Source organism: Somniosus microcephalus, chromosome 21 (genome assembly GCF_052327205.1).
Source record: "Somniosus microcephalus isolate GS21.2 chromosome 21, FLI_Smic_1.0, whole genome shotgun sequence".
Taxonomy (NCBI): domain Eukaryota; kingdom Metazoa; phylum Chordata; class Chondrichthyes; order Squaliformes; family Somniosidae; genus Somniosus; species Somniosus microcephalus.
In genome coordinates, this window is record NC_141007.1 from 56345474 (window position 1) to 56362783 (window position 17310).

The window sequence follows — 17310 nt, forward strand, 5'->3', positions numbered from 1 at the left end:
TACATTACAAAAACCAAAAAAAAAATCAATTTCTAAAGCATTCAATAATTACCTGCTTTGAAAAGCAAAGGGAAAAAAGGTATTTCCAAAGTCTCTCTATAGTGTAGGTTCTTGAAGAGTTAATCTAAAGCAGGTCACTTGTTTTCTTTTATTTCCTGAAGACATTTACTTCCTTGTTTCCTTCTCTCTCTGGCTCTGCAGCTCTCTTCTGTGTTCTGGGGCTCTTGTCTTAGCAAAGTAGGAGAAAACGTTTGTCCTGCAGTAGAGCACCTTACCAGGAATATTCAAACAGTGTGAAGGTCCTTTTACCGTAAGTGGAACGCTTTGTGCAATTAAAAAAAATTAGCAAGCTAGTTAAGTAAGTAATCAGTGATTCTACAAAACATGAAGGTTTTATAAAGCAGATTTGCTATTCTTAGCTTGGGTGATACTCAAAGTCAGTACCAGACACTATAGTACAGGTAGACTACCCTTTATCCGGAAACCTCGGGACCAGCCGTGTTTCGGTTTTCGGGAAATTTCGGATTTCGGAAGGTGAGCAAAAACACTTCGGTTTTCAGAGTAATTCGGTTTGCGGGAGTGCGGATAAAGGATACACTATCCCTTATCCAAAAGGGGGGGGGTCGGCGGGGGGTCGGGGTCGGCGGGGGGGTCAGGGTGGGGGTCGGCGGGGGGTCGGGGGGGTCGGGGGTGGGGGTCGGCAAGGGTGGGGGTCGGCGGTGGCTCGGCGGGGGTCGGGGTCGTGCGCACGACTTACGCTGAGCGAAAACACTTCGGTTTTCAGATTAATTCGGTTTTCGGGAGTGCGGATAAAGGATACAAATTGTTAAAAGCCAGCAAATATCTAAGAGAGCAGCAAATATCTAAGAGAGCAGCAAATATCACACAGAGCAGCATAACACCTGCGTGGGTCAAGCATCGGCAGCGTCGGGTCATGCTTTGCGCCACTTTCGGCTGTCAGAGGTTTTCTGGTTTCGGATGTGCGGATAAAGGCTGGTACACTATCTCTTATCCGAAATGGGGCGGGGGTGGGGTTCGGCGGGGGGGTCAGGGGTTGGGGGTCGGGGTCGGCGGGGGTCGGGGTCGTCGGGGGGTCGGGGGCGGGGGTCGGTGTCGTGCGCACGACTTACACTGAGCGATTTCGGTTTTCAGAAGTCATGCTTTGCGTCACTTTCGGTTTTCAGAGGTTTTCTGGTTTCGGATGTGCAGATAAAGGATGGTACACTTACGCTGAGCGATTTCGGTTTTCAGAAGTGCGGAAAAATGCTACACTATCCCTTATCCGGCTAGGCCTGTAAGTCGTGCGCCACTCTGGTCATGTCGTGCGCACGACTTACGCCGACCGAAAAAACCTTCGGTTTTTAGAGGGTTTCGGTTTTCGGAAGTTCAGATAAAGGGTAGTCTACCTGTACTGTATTTGATGCTCCACTAAGCACCTATGTTTGCAATCAGCACCTGCTCCTGCCAAAAAAAAATTTAGATAAGAGAATGCGTTACTCTATTGAGCTACTCAATGATTAAAATTGTAACTTAAGTGGTAAACAATATTGGTATACCAATGTGCTGTGCTGTGCTTCGTCGCAAGACGATTTCCTAACCTCAGTTGGGTCATCAGGGTTTGGTGCAGAGTGGAAGTTTGCTGCTTCCTGAGGAAAAAACAAAGGGAAGGTTCCTTGCCCCAGGTGAATTTGTGTGTATGCTGCCTGTTATGGTGAGGAATTGACAGGCTGCCAAGGAGATGGTCACTTACTCACTCTCTCAACTGAGGAAATGTGGATGGTGCCAGGAAACGGTTAAAACCTGGTTTAGATAGTTGCTGTATTTAGAATATGAAGTTCAGAATGGAGATTTTTATGTGTCAGACAAAATATACGCAATATTATTGTACTAACCAGTTGTTAGTAGTTGATGCAGTTGAATGAAATGAAACATTAGTTCACCCCGACCGCGTAAGTTTTTGACAAGAAACCTAATAACCACTCTAATGTGCTAATATTGTATTTATTCACCTTTAGTACACAGATATCTGACAAATAACATGTCATGCACTGGGATTTGCTTTGCTATTCTATTGCTAAATTGCACTTTGTAATGAGTACTCATTACTGCTCAGGATAACGCATTGATATCTACTGAAAACAAAGTATTCCTAGGGCTGAGGCTAGGTAGGCCAGATAAAATACAATATCCCACACGTAATATTATACTATTCAACCCCTACAGAGTGGTTTGTGTTTATCATGGTCTGTGTCCTTGTAGCCTCTTAGAGCAAGACTGCAGGATTATATTGGGATAGTGTTACACAACTTTTAAAAATAATGATCACCTTAGGCTTAGTAAAATAAGAATCACAATAAACAGAACTGCGTACAGTGTCAGTGATGAATGGTAAATGATTGTTCTGCTATTGAAAAGAAAAGCAGCAAAAAAAAAGCAGCCATTACAAAATAACTCACAGCTTGGCCACTGCTGTCGGAGTAAGTTGGTGAGATTGATCAGTCTGCTGCTGCCCTCTTACCCTCACAGGAGACAATGACTGACTCAGGATACATTCTATCGCAATACTGCAAACCCCACAAGTTCAGTTTTGAAAATCTGATGAAGGAAGAACTAAATTTATGTAGTAGGTCTTAAAAAGTATTGAGTTTATTGTGCAGCTATCAGTTCATATCTATAATCTGCTTGCTTTGCCACCATTCTGTGCATACCTGCCTTCAAATAAGTCATTTTTACCTTGAGCAAATGCCAGATGCTTGGTTGTCCTTCCATCATTTGTACTGACACATTTGAATGACACAACCTCTGGAACGCCAACATCATTGCAAACCCAAATTGTCCTGGATTTTGCAAGCTGCCATCAGATTGGTCACTTCCTCTACTGGCACACAGATGTACGTATTGATACGGGTATTAAAATATTGGACATGATATATTATTTAACTATTGAGGAATTCACCCAAAGAATCGTCTCAACATAGAAATCAGACACTATTTAGAAAATATTATTTTAATGGCAAATTTGAACATTTGAAATGTTTTCATGACATCAGACTTACCTCAAGTCCCCCTTGGCAAAGCAGAGGTCCACGTGGAAAAAATGTCCTCCATTAGGTGTTGGTTTGAAGTGGCAGCACTGGCTTAGAAAGAAAAAGCTTGCATTTATAACTAAGTTAGATGGGGAACAGCACATGGAGAGCACAGGTATTGTTCTACCAGGACCCCAACTTAATTGTAGAAGTATCAACAATCTACTATTAATTAGAAGTTGCTTCATTCAAATTAGCTGATAAGTCAATTTTGGTAAATACCAAGTTCTCACTTTGCCGTGTATTTTATGCTGCTTACTTCAAGTTATTGGATAGTTCAAATTTTTGAGACAAAAAGTGACTTAAAATTATCAGTTACATTTACAAAATAAATGCTGCATATATCATTATCCTATGAATAAAGACCCTAGTCTTTAAAGTAACCTTTATCTAGTATATATTTATGTCTGCATTACAGAGCATAAAAAGTAACCATTACTATGGCAGCACGGTGGCATAGTGGTTAGCACTGTTGCCTCACAGCGCCAGGGACCCGGGTTCGAATCCGGCCTCGGGCGACTGTCTGTGTGGAGTTTGCACATTCTCCCCGTGTTTGCGTGGGTTTCCTCCGGGTGCTCTGGTTTCCTCCCACAGTCCAAAGATGTGCGGGTTAGGTTGATTGGCTATGATAAAAATTGACCCTTAGTGTTAGGGGGATTAAATACGTGGGGTTACGGGGATAGCGTGGGATATGTGTTGGTGTAGGGGTTATGGGGATCGGGTGGGATATGTGTCGGTGCAGGCTCGATGGGCCGAAATGGCCTCTATCTGCACTGTGGGGTTTCTGTGATTCTGTGATTCTATGCACCTGATACATTAACTGTAAAACGTTGATGTCTCCTTAGCCAGTAACTTGTACGGAGTGGACCAAAGGTCAGTGTCATTAATGAATATCAAACAAGCTAGCAGATAGAGATACTAATGAAAAAGCAACTAGCTTGGCAGCTGTTTCTATTTAACAGTTGCGGCTTTGATTGGAGGAGTCTTGGGGAGCTACCTCCTGAGATGGTTCTTAGCTCCTGAGGCAGCCTGGACCTGAGCCCATTATTTCTACCTCCTTTTTTTCTTTCTCTTCTCTTTTATCCTCTTATGCCCTTCTCTCCTGTCTCCTCCCTTTCCTTGTACCCAGTCATGCCTCCTTTCATTTCTCCCTTCTCGGGTACTTTCCCCCGCCCCCCAAATCCCTACCCCAACACGTCACTATTCCTCTACCTTCCTATTCCCCTGCTGTCGTCCGAGGCTTGACTCCCTTGGATAAACCCACAGCTTGCCTCTGTGCCCCTCTCGGCATTCTCTGAAGGACCCATCGAGGCACTCGTAGCTGCCTCCTTACGAGCAGCAACTCCAACTGTCCTATCCCCTCTCGCTGGCTTTCCCACCCAGCATAACCGCTGAAGGCTGGTCTTGCTAACCTCCTTTCCGTCCTGATCACCGCTGACCCCGGGGTCTCTGCTTGCGGATTAACAATCAACCTCCTTATCCACATCTCCCTCCAGAATGTCCATTCACTTTCGAACAAAGCCCTTGCCTCCCTGCATGGTTATACCTCCCACCATTATGTGACCCTTATCACCAAATCTTACCTTAGTCTGTCCCTTTCCTTCTCTGGCACCGTCTCCTCCTTTGAGCATCTCCCCTTGCTTCACCCTTCTCGCTTCTCCTTTAAAATCCTTGTTCGCTACTGACCACCCAAGCACCCTGAGTTTCTCACTGAGATATCATCACTCCTTTACTTCCTCAGCCTCTGCACTTCTCATCCTCAATGATTTCCACCACCATCTTAACACACTTTGCCCTCTCTCCTCTGAGTTCACTACCCTCCAGTCCTCCCTTAATCTCTCCCTCCACATCAACTCTCCTCTGCCAAAACTGCTCACTACTCCAGGATTATTCCAAAATTTAAAGCTAACCCCGGCTTCTTTTCTCCACTACCAGATGTCTCCTTAAACCCATCTCCCCTGCTCCCTCCACCCTCACCTCCAAAAAATAAATGTGAGGAGCTCATGGACTTATCTGTCACTAAGATTGAGACCATCCATTCAGCTGCCTCTGCTGCATTCCTCCCTTGCCCTAGCCCTACTCGCACCTTCTCTAGTTTCTCTCCTATCTCTCTTCATGTCCTTTCCAAGCTCATCTTGGCCATGAGACCCTCCTCCTGCTCTCACAACCCTATTCCCACTAAACAGCTGACAACCCAATGTCCCTTTCTGGCCCCCAAGTTAGCTGATATCGTAAACGGTTCCCTTTCCTCAGGTACTGCCCCTCTCTTTTTCAAATCTGCTGCCATCACCCCCTCTACAAAAAACCCACCCTTGACCCTTCTGCCACCCTCGACCCTTCTGCCTTTGCAAACCAGCGCCCCATCTCCAAGCTCACTTTCCTCTCAAAAATCTGTGAACATGTCGTCACCTCCAAAATCCATGTCCATCTTTCCCGTAACTCCATGTTTGAACTCCTCCAATCAGGTTTCTGCCCGTGCCACAGCACTGAAATGGCCCTAATCAAAGTTATAACTTACATCCTCTGTGACTTTGACAGCAGTGCACTATGCCACATCATCCTGAAGGGATAATTACTAGTCCTAGCCCCTGTAGGGCTACCCCAGATCAGGCGTATTCCCCAGACGTTCACCTTCAACTAAAGTTAGAGGTAGCCAAATCATAAAGATTGGGTCTAAAGGTCCAGACTATCTCTCCCTAAAGGAAAGGAATGACCTGAAGATGTTATCGTCCTCCAGATAGCACTTTTAATAAGTTTAACTAGACTGTAACCTTCCGGATATTATGAGGGTCCAGAAAACTCCCCCAGAATTCTGTAACTCCTCACCAAAGAGTGCACAGAGATTGAGTTCACGAGTTTGATACAGAAGTACTATGTGAGACAATTCTAAAAATATATAGATTTATTAAAGAACTGACATGTAATTACAGTTGGTGATTTCATCACAACATTAACAGTTCCAAATACAAAGCTCACCATTCTTATTCTCAGAGATCCTTATTCACAAATCTTAACTTCATTACATTTTTTTACATTTCTTAGTTATTCCAGGATATCCACCAAAATCAAATACCTTTTGATACCTGAGACCGAAGAGTTAAAGACTTACAGAATCTGCCTCTGAAGCCTGAGAATCGCTTTGCCCCTTTCAGCGAATCTGTCTTCCCATTTGAAAGTTCTATATTTATACCCTTTCTCAGTGGTATACCATTTGAAGTTTTCTGCTGATGTAAGCTAATTATCTCTAGTCATTTTTCTGTTGACTCCGCTATTCTTACAGTCAGTTCAGCTGTTGTATTAAGAATTATGTCTCCTCCTTTAGGTGTTCGAAGCTTATCATAAAAACAATGTGACAGCAGTGGTTCTATTTGATGTCATTTTTATCAAAGTCTCCTGTTTGTATCTTTTGCATTTAGAACACCTCAACTGGTTGCAACACAGACTTCATGTCTCCTAGGTGTTCCAAGTTCAACACAAAAACAATGTGATGGCTGGTGCCTCCTGTGTTTCATTTGATGTCATTTTTACAAAGGCACATGTTTCTTTAATCTTTCTGTGTTTCTTTCCAAAGTGTTGGTTTATGACACTTTTAACTGGGCATTCCATTGTGTTCCCTCCAAAGCTCAGACTTTCGGGAACCTCTACCCTGCTGCTTCAATAGGACTATTGTTTCAGTGTCAACAACTTATCTTATCTCAAAAGCCTGTATGCCATTTACAGCTTTAGATTGTTAAGGCTTCCAGACTTCTAGACCCAGTATGTCATGTTTTCATAAAGTCAAAATTCTGTTCATAGGATGGTGTATTTTTCTGAATATGGCTATTCCTTCACACACCCCTCTTGACCAAAAACTGAACCCAAAACATCAGGGCAGAGTTTGGTCAATGATACTAATAAGGTTACAATAGCACATTAATTTCATGAGATTCACAATCATGTGCTACATGAAAATTCCTTTTAAGTCATCCTAGGACAATGTTTTGCCTTATTTTAAATTGAACACAATTTAAAAGGATGATAGGTACATAGTCATGCAATTAGTGAAACAACATGCACTTAGAATGTCCAATCGGCAGATGTACGTTCCGTAGAGGTGAGTTATTCGTACGAGTCAAGGAGACGTCATTTGAAACTAGTTGAAGCTTGACACGCTGTTCCTTCGATCCAGCGTGTGTACAGATTCTTGTTTTCGTAAAGGCCTTACCAGGCGCTCAGTTAATTCCTTCTTCAACCGCAGTGTCTTCCTCCTTCGTTGAAGTAACTTGTTGATCTTTCCTTGTTTCGGTTGTTGCTTTTCACGAATCCAATTCCTGATGCGTTGCCAAGCATTGTGTGGAGGAGTCGGCGACACCTTCTGACTGACCGTTGTCAGTAATTCGATTGCATCCATTTCCTGTGTCGTGCTCCAAGCTGGGTCTTGAAAGACAGTGTACGACTGCACCTTGTATTCCTGCATTTTGGTATCCCGCAGGACATCTTTTGAGATTGTCTATGGAGACAGTTTTAAGAATATGCTTGCCATTCAGCTGGTTAATATGCATTTTAACTGTTCTTTCGTTGATAACAGAATGTATTTGAACAGGTTTTTTCCACTTCGGTCTTAAACCAGGTTTTTGCTCGAACTTCTTTTCCTGTACCTATTCTCCTACTAGGGGTTGCCATGTTTTGTTTGTCAATTTTTTCTGCCTATTTGCCTCCCTTATCCTCTGATCAATTCGATGAATCTCCTCTATTACTTTTTTTAAAATCTAACTGTCACTGTCAGGTCAAGGGCTCAGAGAGTGTAGAGACAATAAAAGAACTATGGGTAAGCAGTGTATGCATCTCAACCCCATACATCAGATAATATGGAGTTTTAGGGGACACTGTCCCTGATGCAGATGCGGGCACATTATCAAGTGATAGCTGTACCTCCGAAATGATGGTGGTCCACTTATTCCCCTGATTCTCAACAGTTTGACCAATAGCTTTTTTACTTCCTGGTTTTTACGTTCGACCAGCCCTGCTGATTGCGGATGACGTGGCGTGCTGTGCTCTAACCCAGTCCCCCTTTATTCGCAGTAATCTTTGAAGACCTTGGAGACAAAGGCTCCGCCTTGATCAGTGTGTAAGATTTTGGGTGCACCAGCTATAGTAATTATGTCAGAAATAGCCTTGGCAAGTGCGTTTTCCGAAACAGTTTTTGTGGGGACCAGCCAGCAGAAGGAAGTGCATCCATCTACACAAACGAGAACATGTCTGTATCCCAAAGACGAGGGAAGTGGTCCAATAAAGTCAATAAAGAATTTTCCCATTGGCTCATCAGCTTTCACAGGTGCCTTAATTAGTGATGACTTATTAGTTAAATAGCATGGCTCACAATTTGCCACGTATGTTTTACAGGCCTTAAGCATGCCTGGCCACCAATATAAGGGGGTCAATTTGCAGAATGTTGTTCTGGCACCACAATGTGCTTGACCTATGCCCTCGTGAGCTTCTTTTACATGCTGTTCTCGTTTGTGTCTTGAGGGTACTTCTCGGTTTCCCTTGGGCAACTTAACTAGCACAATACCCGTAGGGGCTTCCGAGTAAAAGTACTTTGGTGGATATCCTGGTGGATTCTCTTTTGTTGGGTCTAATAGCTGAATCAGTTCCTCATCCTGATTAGCTGCCCGTTCTGCCCTAGTGATTACACTAATATTGGCAGGCCCCTCTCGAGGGGGTGTCATGTAGACAGAACATTTTGCTTGTTCATCTGCAAGACTGTTTCCTTTTGAGTGTACTGTCCCAGTGGTATGCCCATTTCCATGAATCATCTGACAATTCTGTTTCTCCATTCTCGAATGGAGAATGTCTTCCCACAATGACTTATGTTTTATGGGTTTACCCTTATGATTGGTAAAATTTGTTTGTTCCCAGAAAACTAGATCTTAGTTATATCCTCTTTTACAGTAATCACTATCTGTACAGATTAGTGTGGGTTTAATAGGGTCTGCCTTTTCTAAAGCATACCGTAATGCTGCGGCTTCAGCATATTGCACTGTCTTATGGCCAAGGGGTATAGACAGTAATTCTTCTGGATAAAAAGAATAGGAATCTCAAAGTCCCTACTACTATCCCCATTCCAGCTGCGGATTGTTGGAATGTCCCTTTTTTAATCGTCATTGATGATCCATCACAGTAAATGACTTGATGGTATTCTGTAAGCGGTCTCATAGGTATTTGTCAGATTCCCTCCTCCATATCATCATCCTCCATGATGGGCAGATGCTCTAAGTCCATTTCCGGGGAGAGGAATTTAAAAATGAGTGTAGGATCATTCAAGAACGATGCCCATGTATCATATCGGATCTGGGTGGCTCTTTTCTCATCAGAGGCCATCCTCAATACTGATCTTAAATCGGGAATCTCAGTATAGATGGTAATGGGGTATTTCCCTTGAAGGGTTCGTGCCTTGATGAGGCATTGGACAACCATAGTCATGACCCTTTTTTTTTAATGTACCTCCTTTCGACATTGGAAAAGTTATAAGAATGGAACTGAATGGGCACTATGGTCTTTTCATCATAGAAAACTGCAACTGCCACTTTAGGTGATGACCTGAGATGAATATTGAGGGGAACTTGTAGGTCCCTCTGTTCCAGGTCTATGGCTTTTTGTACCTCTCGGCATAATTGTTGCAATTTTGAGTTATCGTCTGGTGAAAATATGAATGGTCCTTTTGCTGCTTCGCCCTCTCTAGCATACAGGGGTGCTGAGAGCTTGGCAAAGGTTGGCGGAAAGGATCGAGCAAAATTCAGGAGTCCTAAACTTGGTTGCAGATTTTTCAGAGTTTTAGGATATTGAATGGTGGCAAATTTTTCTTTTTAGGGTTGAGTTAATCCTCTACCGTTTCCAGTTATTCACAGGCCCAGAAAATCTACCTCTTCCCTGACTAGTTGACTCTTTTTTATGTTGATTAAGTACCCAGCAGTTGTAAGTCTGGATAAAACACTATCAATGGCTTTCAAGTGCTCTTGGAGATTGTCATGTGACAGATATATATCGTCCACATAAGAATTGACATTAGGTAGGTCTTTTAAAAGGTCAATGATGTGGGCTGAAAAAAGAACAGGACTGTTTTGAAATCCCTGGGGCAATCTGGTCTAGCAATACTGATGACCATCGGGTCCAGTCATTGCTGTTTTTGGCCAATCAGCCTTTTCGATTGGATGTGACCAGAAGCCGTTTGCTAGATCAATACAATATTTATATTTTTCCCTCGTGATTCCAGAGAGGAGGGCTGTGGAATTTTGCTGTTGTGCAGTATGTGGGGCCATTACCTTATTTAAGGCTGTATAATCGATCACTAATCTCCACCTCCCGTCTGGTTTAGCAACACCGAACAATGGTGAATTAGTTCTAGATGCCATTTTGATTAAGACACCTTGTTCTGTTAGTTCTTTGAGCGTTGTTAGGAGATCTACTTTTCCTTTGTGGTCTTGAATAGGCCACTTTTTTAGGTTTGTGCCAGCCAGCATCAAGTGGGTGGGGTTTGATGTCTATCTTTCCACATTGATTTGGATGGCGTTGTAGATAAGGGTAGTATCTATTAATGAGTTGCTCGAGGAGGTCTTTGCTTCCCCCCTCTAGGCAAGTTCGATCAAGCTGTGTCCGAACATGTTTTTCCCTGTCATCCTGGTCTGTGGATGCTTCTACAGGTCTGGTTGAAATTTTAAGGTAATGTTTCATGTCTGGTTGTCCTATAATGAGGGAACAGGCCAATTGTAGTACCAGTCCTACATCTAGGGTCACCGTGATTCCATATATAGTAATAGGTATTTTGTAAAAATCAACTATTTTGGTTTTGTCTTGTGTGAATCCCCCTAATGTTTTTTTTTACAAATTGGGCTCCCCAAATCTGTCCAGTTAGTTTTTATAATTGCAGGATCTATTACAGTGTAATCAGCTCTCGTATCAAACAGGGCCTTCACTTTGTGTTTGTGGGCAAGGTTGCCAGGGCATGGGGGAATTCAAGAGGCCCTGGCTGGGTGCCAGCCCTTCAATCCTGGGATTGTTCATCCTCAGGATCCTGAGCTTCATTTGCTGCTTTGTCTTTAATTATTTTAACTGATTTTTGTTCCTCCCTCTTGGGGGTATCATGTTTTCCAGATCCCTGAGGGGGTTTGTCGGATCGTTTATTATCTTGACGATCCTCCTGTTGGGGTGGATGTTGGTTCTGCCGGGAATCTTTTTGATTCACATTTCGGTTTTCTCGGTATCCTCCCATGGCTCTCTGATAGTTTTGGCCAGTGTAAAAGCTGTCCCCATAGGGAGTCCACTGTCCTTCGCTTTCCTTTCGAGGTCTAGCCCCTCGTCTATCCCATCATTCTGGGGAGAAATCTTTCTCATATTGTGGGTGAGTTGGGGGTGTAAACCTTCTGGAATACCCTCTTGGGGGTTCCGAGCCACGAGTTTGTGTCTGGGCAGGGTGGACTTGAGACTTGTGTCTATACAGTCCTTCTTTCTGAGTACCAAAGGTACCTTCTCTGGTTTTTTATCCCTAGTTTCTGATCTCATTATAGGTTTAGTTTCGGGTAGCCTAAGAGGTCATGATTTAATTGGGTAATGCGATTGACATTATCCTATCTTTGTTGGTTATCTCGATAATCATTTAGAGCACCCTCACAGGCAAGTTTGAGGGCTGTACTTTGGTATTGATTGGCCAGGCAACCATGGACAATGTCCCAGTTATCCTGTGTAAGTACTTTGCCTAATCTGTAGGTAGCTACCAGCCCCTTAGTTGTGGCTGTATTAGTGAGTATTTCCTTGATGGAACCCATTACATGCCCTCCCTGAGTTGCCGTGAGAACATAGGCGTATATTTGAAACCAGTTGTTACACTGGTTTAATGGGGGAATTAAGTCTGAACTTAATATCATTTGTAGTAGTTGCCTCAGGTGTTGGGCATTCCAATCTTGGCAACAGGTTTCCAATTTATCAAGGTTAGTTAGAATCCAGCAGGTTTTTTCCTGGCTGGTGTTTCCCAGTCTACCACACATTGTGTAGATAGAGCTCAGGTTTACTTGACCTAGGGGTGCAATTTGTGGTTGCTGGGGTTGGCTTACTGGACCAGTAATCATTGCACCTCCAGCATTTAGGTAAGATTGAGCTAGTGCCTGTTGGCATTGATTATAATGGATTCTAAGCTGTCTATAGTTTTCTCGAAGATTGGGGTCATTTATTTTATCATGAGCTTGCCATCTTAACCGGAATCCATGGCCCCCAGGAGCATAGGCTGCTCTGGGTCCTACTATTCGGCCATGGTTGCCACCACCTTGTTGGGCACCGTTCATTAGGCCGCCCAGTTGTGCGGATGTGCACCTTATCATTAATAATTTAGTGGATTTGGAGTATTTGTTTCATTATCCCACTGGATATTCTGTATCCCCTGGTTCTGGGGATCAACATTAATCGTGCCATGAGTTCTAACGGTTCCGTTGGCATCAAAGTCTTCTATTTCAAAAATTATCACTTGGTTTTGTGGAGATACAGGGATAGGATTATTTCCCCTAATAAAGCAATTGTTTGAATTTCCTAATAAAAAGACTTGGCCAATTCCGACAGGGTTTGCCATTTCGTCAGGACCTAACCTCAGTTAGGGTTTAATATGAACTTTATAAGAAATTGCTAGACTTCAATGGTATATTGAGGGAGTTCTGATTTAAGTTCTACAAGGCCTGATCAGGGACATGTCGTCTCTAGAGACTTAAATCTGGGTCTTAGTACCACTGTCAGTAAAACACTCTTTCTATACTTAATCTACAAGATGGATATAGATATAAATGTAAGTATAGGTTCTGTATCAACTCATTAACACACACGTTGGGCGCCAACTGAAGGGATAATTACTAGTCCTAGCCCCTTTCGGGCTACCCCAGATCAGGCGTATTCCCCAGATGTTCACATTCAACTAAAGTTAGAGGTAGCCAAATCCTAAAGACGCTTAATTGGGTCTAAAGGTCCAGACTATCTCTTCCTAAAGGAAAAGAATGACCTGAAGATGTTACCGTACTCCAGATAGCACTTTTAATAAGTTTAACTAGACTGTAACCTTCCGGGTATTATGAGGGTCCGGAAAACGCCCCCAGAATTCTGTAACCCCTCACCAAAGAGTGTACAGAGATTGAGTTGGGTCTGGCCGTACTAACATACAGGCAACTGATATCTCAATCATTTCGAGCCGACATAGAAGATGAGAGAGAGAATGGGACCAGCATGGTTCCCTAGGGATTCCTGCATAAAAGATAAAATTCCATTTATTGTGACCCAATGTTTGCAATCTCTGAGGAGATTATGTATCCAGTTCAGCAGCTCATCAAATGCCCCAAAAAAGGCCAGGTTCTTAAAGGGACCGCCTGTTAGGCTGCAACAGATAAAGTAAGTTTTTTAAATATACTTACCTGAACGTGTGCTCCTCACAACCCCACATTTAAAGAGCGCAGGCTCTGCTGGATACCAATCGCCATCAGTCCCTCCCAATTACAGCCACTTTTTCTCAATCGCCACCGCTCCTCCCCCCAGCCACTGCTACCTTCCCACCTAATTGCCCCTTTTCCCAGTCGCCCCTCCTTATTTACCTGGGGTCGCAACGACACCAGCCACGGCCCAATCTTCGATCGTGCTTCGCTGGCGTCTATTGATCTCTGCAGCTCACCGGCTCAATGGAAATGAGGCCCGAGGCCCAATATCAGGCCCCCTTGGGCCTCAGCATTCAGGCACAGGGATTGATCGGCATGCCCATGGAGGGGTGTGCCTGAATTTCTAGGCCAGACTTTTGGGAGGATGATATCTTCAAGTAAAAACTTTAACAAAAGCATTAAAAGACACAAAAGACAATGGACAAATGCAATCATGTTAATGTAACATATGTAATTTTTAAATCTTTTTTTGTTTAACTCCTTATTTTAGGTATTAGAAATTTCAATTACTGAGAAAAAATTGCAGCTGAACAAAAATTCAGAAAGCATTTTGAGAAATTTGTGGGAACCCAGTGGCCAGATTGTACAATGTACTCTATAAAATAGCAACTGTTGTGTGTCACACACCATTAATATTGAAAATACCTATCACACCACAGGAGTAACAGATTACTATAATGAGTTTTCAATGAAACACGTGCTCCACATACCTAATTTAATATATAATTGATGCATAAGTGTTTGTTTGTATGTATCTATATAATCTTTAACTATTCCTTTTCTAGCCTTGATCCATCATGGATGCAGTTGCCTCAAGTGACAAGGAAATAAAGGATCTGGATGAGGAATCAATATGGGACCTGATCGAAAGCCAGCGCCACATAATCACCAACAAGGTCCGGCCCTGCCACATCACACCCTTTCTGCGTCAGTGCCATGTGATTGGGGAGACAGACGAGGAAGAAATTCTTTTTGCCCCTCACCTCAAACACCGATGTATGAGAACTGGTAAGTGTGCCTTTACGAACTTTGTGCTGCTGTTCTTTTTTTAAAGATATGTTAGTTGTGTTGCTTGGAAACGGAACACTTTCCATTTCGCCAAGCACTTCTAGGTCAGATTGCAGCAGAGTTAGATACATTAGTGAGACACTTTTCACGTCAGCCATCCTTCAGCTTCTCTGAGTAAAACTGGCAATTTGGTGCCAAATTACAACCAGTTATGTGCTGTTTTGAGACCGCCAAAAGCTCATTCCACATAGGAGTCTTGCAGCTAATACACAGTCTGGGCTGGATTTGAACGTAAATCCTAGACGTGGAAGGCCAGTGTCTAACCCATTGCACCATCTGGTTCCTTTGTTGTTAGGTTGTAGAAGACATTTTTTTTTGTTGCCTTCTCCTGTTCCAGCAGTTCGTTCTGATTCTGATGAGATAACTGAGGCCTGCTTGTACTCTGTGGCTTCACTGCATGTTCTGCAGAATTTTGGTTGTCAATGGCCTTTTCTCATTCCAGGTTCTATGTTCTAACTTCACACAATGCTCCAGCAGGCTTCACTGGATAGCAGTCAGGAATGGAACAGCCATTTTCCCCTCCCTAAACCGGGAGCGTTGAGAACAATTATAGTGGCCGTACCATTGGCCTGTGTGAGATCAGCTAACACAGCTAACTGACAGGATAAAAACTCATTGAACTATGGGGGAAGCGGCCAACCCATTTGTAATTATATTATGCAAATGATTTGATTTTTCGCTTTATTATTTTTATTATTAGTGAATATTGGTCCTTAAAATAGTCACTAGTTAGAAAATTAATTAATTGGCACAGACGGTCAAGATCATTAATATGTTATTTTTATCTCCAGGGTATATGCTCGATCTCTTAAGAACTCGTGGAAAGAAAGGAGGTGTCGCCTTTCTAGAGTCTTTAGGGTTTTATAATCCTGAAATTTATACATTAATAACTGGGAAGGAACCTACCAGGGATTGTAGCAGCATACTCGGTAAGATTTATTTTTGTAAGCAAATTCCTCTTTTTCAAGTTATTTATTGCCTGCCCCCACCACCAAACCAGGCCATGCACTACCTGTGAGAGGGAGTGAGGACCTTCCCTCAGATTTCCACTGACATTTTTCTGAACCAACCTCTATGTGGTACATAAGAATATCTCTGTCTCTTGCTCTCTCTCTCTCTCTCTCTCTTTATTTCTCTCATTCTCTTATCTGACTTGTGGAAGCACCATGTTTCTGTATGGTGTTTCCGCACAGTGAATTGGCTGAGATTGGAACTCTGCTGACTACATGAATCATAGAATGGTTACAGCACGGAAGAAGGCCATTTGGCCCATCGAGCCCGTGCTGACTCTTAGCTAGTCCCACACCCCCACCCTTTTCCCGTAGCCCTGCATTTTTTTTCCTTCAGATACTTATCCAACTCCCTTTTGAAAGACAAGATTGAGTCTGCCTCCCCCACCCTTTCAGGCAGTGCATTCCAGATCATAACCACTCGCTGCGTAAAAAAGGTTTTTCTTATGTCGCCTTTGGTTCTTTTGCCAATCACCTTAAATCTGTGTCCTCTGGTTCTCGACCCTTCTGCCAATGGGAACAGTTTCTCGCTATCTACTCTGTCCAGACCCCTCATGATTTTGAACACCTCCATCAAACCTCCTCTCAATCTTCTCTGCTCCAAGGAGAACAACCCCAGCTTCTGCAGTCTATCAACATAACTGAAGTCCCTCATTCCTGGAATCATTCTCGTAAATCTTTTCTGCACCTTCTCTAAGACCTTCACATCCTTCCTAAGGGTAGTGCCCAGAATTGGACACAGTACTCCATTTGGGGCCGAACTAATGTTTTATACAGGTTCATCATAATTTCCACACTTTTGTACTCTATGCCTCTATTTATGAAGCCCAGGATCCCATAAGCCTTTTTAACTGCTTTCTCAACCTGCCCTGCCACCTTCAACGATTTGTGCACACATACCCACAGGTCTCTCCATTCGTGCACCCCCTTTAGTTTATATGTCCTCTCCTTATTCTTTCTGCCAAAATGTATCACTTCACACTTTTCTGCATTAAATTTCATCTGCCACGTGTCCGCCCATTTCACCAGCCTGTCTATGTCTTCCTAAAGTCTATCACTCTCCTCCTCATTGTTCAGTATACTTCCAAGTTTTGTGTCATCTGCAAATTTTGAAATTGTGCCCTGTACACCCACATCCAAGTCATTAATATATATCAAGAAAAGCAATGGTCCTAGAACCGACCCCTGGGGAACACCACTGTATACCTTCCACCAGTCCGAAAAACAACCATTCACCACTACTCTCCTGTCACTTAGCCAATTCCGTATCCATGCTGCCACTGTCCCTTTTATTCCATGGGCTTCAACTTTGCTGGCAAGCCTATTATGTGGCACTTTGTCAAATGCCTTTTGGAAATCCATGTACATTACGTCAACCGCATTACCCTCATCAACCCTCTCTGTTACTTCATCAAAAAACTTGGATCAAGTTGATTAAACATGATTTGCTTTTAACAAATCCGTGCTGACTTTCCTTAGTTAATCCACACCTATCCAAGTGACTGTTAATTTTGTCGATTACTGTTTCTAAAAACTTCCCCACTACTGAGGTTAAACTGACTGGCCTGTAGTTGCTGGGTTTATCTTTACACCCTTTTTTGAACAATGGTTTAACTTTTGCAATTCTCCAGTCCTCTGGCACCACCCCCGTATCTATGGAGGATTGGAATATTATGGCCAGTACCTCCACCCACGTACCATCATCTG

At 43.1% G+C, this 17310-nt stretch overlaps 1 protein-coding gene across 1 annotated transcript in view; it reads left to right on the forward strand.

Moving 5' to 3' along the window:
• Positions 1 to 204: 204 nt before the first annotated feature.
• The window catches only part of card14 (caspase recruitment domain family, member 14), a 75762-nt gene continuing 58656 nt past the window's right edge, over positions 205 to 17310 (forward strand). Inside the window, exons 1-3 of the mRNA XM_085963684.1 lie at positions 205 to 310; positions 14311 to 14533; positions 15385 to 15522. Coding sequence (XP_085819810.1) covers positions 14323 to 14533; positions 15385 to 15522 — 349 coding nt within the window. The 5' untranslated portion in view covers positions 205 to 310; positions 14311 to 14322. The remainder of the gene's footprint in view (positions 311 to 14310; positions 14534 to 15384; positions 15523 to 17310) is intronic.